The following is a 4,953-nucleotide window of genomic DNA, read 5'->3' on the forward strand; positions in this document are numbered from 1 at the left end:
GCTTGGCCGTGACCTGGTGATTGGGGAGAGCTGGGGTGATGCGCTGGACCCCCCCCACCCCACCAGACCACCCTCCCCACCACCACCATAAGCCTCTTAAGGGCTCGCAGGGGAGGTACCGGGGGCTCTCGGCCCCTTCCCCGGGCGGGAGGTGCGGGCAGCGTGCGTCCCCGAGCACGTGGGGGCCCGGCAGCGTCCCAGCAAGGGCACCGTCCCCATCCCCGTCACCGAGGTGACAGTGCCATTTCTTCCTCAGTTGCCTTTTCCTCCATCTTAAAAACCCATCGATTTGGCCCAGCACATCCCCCCACCCGGCTGGGCTGGGGGACTTGGGGGCTACTGGCCATCAGGACCCCCACAGACCTGCCCCCCCCTCCCCAGATCAGCTCCCCAAGGAGTCACCAAGCCCTTGAGCAGCACCCGCTAACGAAACCCAAGCTGGAAGCAGTAATTAAGACCGGGGCCCTGCTCTTTGCTGGAGAAGTATCTGGTTCTCCCAGCTTCATAGAAAACGCTCCCGGATCCCTGTAATCCTATTTGCTGGAGTGCAACTAATTGCAATTAGTGGCAGGGGCTGAAGTTCAATTAAAGTGTACCGAGATTATTCCTTTTTTTAATTGCTTTAGTGCTGGGATTAAGGGAAGCTTTGGAGTGATACCATCCTGTGGAGAGCAGTGCCACTGGGTGGGGGCTGCCCGGACCCCCCTCTTCTCCCAGGATGTGGCCTGCGATGCCCGGGCAGAGCTCGGGCTGTCCCCTGGGTGCTGGCATCTGCGGTGGCACCAGCAGGGACCAGGCTCAGAGGGCAGCCCTTGTGCCAGGATGGAATCCAGGAGCCCTCGCTTTTGGGGCTGGACCGTGCTTGGCACCGGGCACAGGCTGGGGGTCCCCTCCCTGCTCCCCGGGATGGAGAGCTGGGGGTCCTGTCACTCCCCTGGGATGGAGGGCTGGGTGTCCCCTCCCTGCCCCCCGGGATGGAGAGCTGGGGGTCCTGTCCCTCCCCCAGGATGGAGAATTGGGGATCCTGTCCCTCCCCTGGGATGGAGGGCTGGGGGTCCTGTCCCTGCCCTTGGGATTGAGGGGCACTGGGGTGATCTCTCAGAGAGTCAGGGTCCCCCAAGAGAACCACCCCAGCAGTTTGGGGAGAGAAGGCAGGATTCTGCCCCCCCAGGGTGATTTGCTGCACGTCCTGACACCGTCAGTCCCGGTGGTGCTAATCCAGACACCCCCTCCCCATCCAGCCCCCCCGTCCCAGCGGGGTGGAGCTGGGGGAAGGACATGAGATTACCCCTTGGAAAAGAAGGGACATAAATAATCCTATTACCCCAGAGCAGGATAAATCTGCCCTCCCCGAAAAGCCACCCAGAGCGTCTATAGGACGTGCGCCGGCGGGAGCGGGACGGAGGGTCTCCTGTGGAGCAGCGCTGGCCTCGGGGACTGCGGCGGCTGCGTAAGTCCTGGGGGGGCTCTGCCCTGTGTGTGGGGTGGGACATGGTCCTGGTGGCACCAGGGTTGGGCATTGCTTTGCTCCGGGCAGGAGCTGTTGCCTCCGGCTCCTGCAACCGGGAGCCGCATCTTTGGCATCTCCCAGGGCTTGGTCTCTCCTTCCCCGGGGTCTGTGCTCAGTCCCTGCAGGGATGAATCCCCTCCCACCAGCACCCGAGCCACCTCTTGGGCCACAAAACTCCTGTATCCCACTCTTGGCATGGCTGCCGTGCCCAGGGGAGGCACGGCCACAGCGGGATGGAGCCCACGTGCTGCCCTGCCACGTCCACCCCTGCTTCCCCCACCACCCTCACCCCAGCACAGGTCCTGTGGGTCCGCATCCCGGGGTTCCCCCATCCCCAAAACCCCTTCTGCCGCAAACAAGCCCCAAGGGACCCCCCACTCCCACTGATGCCAACCCACTGTGGCACCCACGGCTTGGCACAGACCCTGGGGAGAGCCATGATGGGGATTCTGGGGTGTCACATCCACGCTGGGGTGGGGGACAAGGGCTGGGGGAACGGTCCCAAGGGGAGGCAGGGGTTTTGTTGCCCCCGGGACGCCCTTCCTTGCCTCGGGGTAAGGGGATTAGCGGGCTCTGAGCTGGGCTAAGTCAAGGTTGCGGGGAGGGGGCTCTGCTGTGGGGCAGCCTGGAAAGCCGATCAGTGATGGCAAAGGGGTTCCAAGCAGGACAAGGTGGGAGCGGGGGGCACAGGGTGCTCGTGGGTGGTGGGAGAAGCCGGTGACCCCCCACCCTGTATCTCTCCTCCATCAGGTGTGAGGAGCTATCCCGTGCCAGCGCCGGACTCGCAGGGACAACCGTGACCCGGGGCAGGCTGCTGGCCCCGGCACAGCCATGAGCCTGGAGCCCCCCCCAAAGCCAGAGATCAAATCAGCCACCAGGGTGACCGGGGGACCCGCCACCCCCCGGAAGGGACCACCCAAATTCAAGCAGAGGCAGACGAGGCAGTTCAAAAGCAAGCCCCCCAAAAAGGGGGTGCAGGGGTGAGTGGGGCAGAGCCCTGGGACCCTCAGCAGGACCCCAGTGTTGGGGGGGGGACACAGTCATATGTGCCAGCCAAGGGTGGGAGGTGTTGGCTGGGGGCAGGGCAGACACTTTCTCTCTCCTTGCAGGTTCGGCGACGACATTCCAGGCATGGAGGGGCTGGGAACAGGTATGGGGGGGGTCTCATCCCTGCTTTGCCATGTGTGGGGGGAGTGGGGCTTGCTGTGGGCATGGCTGGGCTTGCGGGGGGGTTCACACTGATGAATCTTCCTTCTTCTCCCCAGACATCACTGTCATCTGTCCCTGGGAAGCCTTCAGCCACCTGGAGCTGCACGAGCTGGCTCAGTACGGCATCATCTAGGCATCATCGCGGCCCCCGCCGCCCCCTCGCACCCCTTTGCCCCGTAGTGCTGTGTAGGTAGAAGCCCCCCCCATCCCCACGGTGGGGCTCAGCCTGGAGAAATGCTCATTAAAACCCAGAAGGAGAGCAGGAGCCCTGGTGTCGTGGTCCAGGGGGGTGACAGGGATGCGGGTGGGTGGAAAGCATCGCCCCGAGCCATGGGGAGGGAGGGACAAGACATGGATGGGGTTCAAATCTTCTGCTGAGGTTTTATTTTGGCTCCCCCTGCCCCCAGCACACCCTCAGCCCCTGATGTCCCTGAGCACCTTCAGTGCCATGAGCACACCGGTGGCCTCCAGCAGCACCAGCACGGCGGCGCCGGCCGCGATACCCCCCGCCTGGCCCCGCAGCCAGGCACTCAGCTGTGCCAGGCAGCCCCCCAGGTGCACGACGGCGCTGGCTGCCACGTCCCCCAGGCGTAGGACCCCAAAGGCACACTGGACGTTGGTGACAGTGCCATTCTGCCCCGGGTCCAGGCAGCAGGAGGCAGGGACGCCGCACGCCTGCACTCCCGGGGCGCTGCAGTTGAAATACCTGCAAGGGGGGAGGATGGAGAAAAGGAGAGAGATGCTCATTCCTCACACCATCCCAGTGTGGGGACACAGCCCCCCATCCCCACCCCGTCCCCAGCACCCCGACTCACGGGTTGGCCTCCCAGTCGCGATAGGAGCCGAGGCCGCAGCATCCCAGGCTTCGTTGCACCTCGTCCACCAGGAACCGCAGGTCGGGCTCGTCCTGGTAGCGCAGGAGGCAGAGGAGCAGGGCATCCCGCAGGGCATCCCGCAGCCGGCCCCGTGCCACCAGCAGCAGCAGCCCCCCCAGCACCTCCAGCCCAGCAAAGGCCATTACAGCCCCCACGAAGAAGCGCAGGAGGCAGGGGCTGGAGCGGAGGGCACCCAGGCAACCAGCCAGGGAGGTGACGGTAGCCCCCAGCCCCACCAGCACGAAGAGCAGCATGGGGTCAGAGCCCAGGGGGGCCAAGCCGTCCTCCCGCAGCGAGCCCTTGGCTAGCAGCCCCCACACCCCCACGGCCAGGGCTAGCAGACCCAGCAGGAGGAAGAGGAGGTTCCAGAGGAAGGCCAGGTAGCGCACGCACTGGCTGAAGGTGCTGGGTTTGGGGGGGACGGGGCACCACATCCCGGGGTCCTGCTCGGCCGCGGGAAGGGCCGTGTCCCCATCATCATCATCGGAGGAGGAAGAGGTGGTGTAGGGCAGCTCCACCAGCCTGGATTCCTGCACAGAGAGACAAGCCACTCACCACCAGTGGGGCAGCCCCCCAGAAATGTCCCCCCCCCTTAGCCAATGTACCCCCACACACACATCCCAAGGCTGCTATGGGCTCCTGCACCCCCTTTGCAAGAGCCCCCCAGGCTGTAACCCCCAGGATCTACAGCAGGGAGACCCATCACGGAGACCCCCGGGGGTCAGGGCTGATGGGGAGCATGTGGGTTAACCCCAGAGACCCTGCCCCTAAGGAGGGGTGGGGGGTTCATCCCTAGGGACACCCCCAGGGATGCTGCAGGTTCCAGCACGGAGCTGGTACCCGGGGGACACGGGGCAAGGGGGTCCCCGGAGGGGGAGATCGGGGGTCCCGCAGGTCCCCGGCGTTACCTGGGGCAGCAGCCGGGTGGTCTCCCCGCCGTGGGGCCGGGAGAGCCGTGCCCTGCCCGGCGCCATCCCGCCCGCTGCTCGCCGGTCACACTCCCATCATGTGAGGGGCCGCGGCTTAAATAAGGCCCCGCCAGAACCCCCCCCCGCCCCCATTCCCCCGTTGGAGGGGCCGGTAACGAGGGCACGGCAGGCGGCGACCGGGGGGGGCTGAGCCCCGCGGAGGGGACACCCAGAGGGTCCCCGTGGGGGGGCGGTAGGGGTTGCGTGCAGAACTAAAGAACGGGCGCAGCGGCGGCGGAGGGACAGTTGTGGTGGTAGCACCGAGGCAGAATGGGGGACAACTTTGGAGTAGCACCGAGGCAGAGTGGGGGACAAAGGCGTGGTGGCACCCGCCCGGCCTAGGAACCTTCGGAGCGGCGGAACGCGGGCGCCGGGGCGCGGGGCCCGGGGG

At 66.0% G+C, this 4,953-nt stretch overlaps 3 protein-coding genes across 3 annotated transcripts in view; 2 read left to right on the forward strand and 1 right to left on the reverse strand.

The window, feature by feature from the left end:
• Window positions 1-1,330: 1,330 nt before the first annotated feature.
• On the forward strand, window positions 1,331-2,864 carry PDE6G (phosphodiesterase 6G). The gene is made up of 4 exons (XM_014956598.1): window positions 1,331-1,450; window positions 2,261-2,490; window positions 2,620-2,660; window positions 2,776-2,864. Exons 2-4 carry the CDS (start codon window positions 2,342-2,344, stop codon window positions 2,850-2,852), a joined length of 267 nt encoding a protein of 88 aa, XP_014812084.1. The 5' UTR covers window positions 1,331-1,450; window positions 2,261-2,341; the 3' UTR covers window positions 2,853-2,864.
• Window positions 2,865-3,133: 269 nt separating this feature from the next.
• Window positions 3,134-4,028, reverse strand: TSPAN10 (tetraspanin 10). The gene is made up of 2 exons (XM_014956587.1): window positions 3,535-4,028; window positions 3,134-3,425 (listed from the first exon to the last, which is right to left on the reverse strand). The coding sequence occupies exons 1-2, from the start codon at window positions 4,026-4,028 to the stop codon at window positions 3,134-3,136; spliced, it is 786 nt and encodes a 261-aa protein (XP_014812073.1).
• A 376-nt stretch (window positions 4,029-4,404) lies between these two features.
• Window positions 4,405-4,953, forward strand: part of NPLOC4 (NPL4 homolog, ubiquitin recognition factor) — a 32,594-nt gene continuing 32,045 nt past the window's right edge. Inside the window, exon 1 of the mRNA XM_014956588.1 lies at window positions 4,405-4,674. Within this exon, the coding sequence (XP_014812074.1) occupies window positions 4,405-4,674 (270 nt within the window). The remainder of the gene's footprint in view (window positions 4,675-4,953) is intronic.

The sequence above is a fragment of the Calidris pugnax genome, unplaced genomic scaffold (assembly GCF_001431845.1).
Source record: "Calidris pugnax isolate Ruff unplaced genomic scaffold, ASM143184v1 scaffold312, whole genome shotgun sequence".
In the NCBI taxonomy this organism is placed as follows: Eukaryota; Metazoa; Chordata; class Aves; order Charadriiformes; family Scolopacidae; genus Calidris; species Calidris pugnax.

Excerpts from the sequence above, each read along its gene's own strand:
- PDE6G (XM_014956598.1), top strand. The coding sequence starts at position 2,342 with ATGAGCCTGGAGCCCCCCCCAAAGCCAGAGATCAAATCAGCCACCAGG. Across the intron at positions 2,491-2,619 it reads CCCAAAAAGGGGGTGCAGGG|GTTCGGCGACGACATTCCAG; the intron begins GTGAGTGGGGCA and ends CTCTCCTTGCAG. Across the intron at positions 2,661-2,775 it reads CATGGAGGGGCTGGGAACAG|ACATCACTGTCATCTGTCCC; the intron begins GTATGGGGGGGG and ends TCTTCTCCCCAG.
- TSPAN10 (XM_014956587.1), bottom strand. The coding sequence starts at position 4,028 with ATGTGGTGCCCCGTCCCCCCCAAACCCAGCACCTTCAGCCAGTGCGTG. Across the intron at positions 3,426-3,534 it reads CGCGACTGGGAGGCCAACCC|GTATTTCAACTGCAGCGCCC; the intron begins GTGAGTCGGGGT and ends CCCCCCTTGCAG.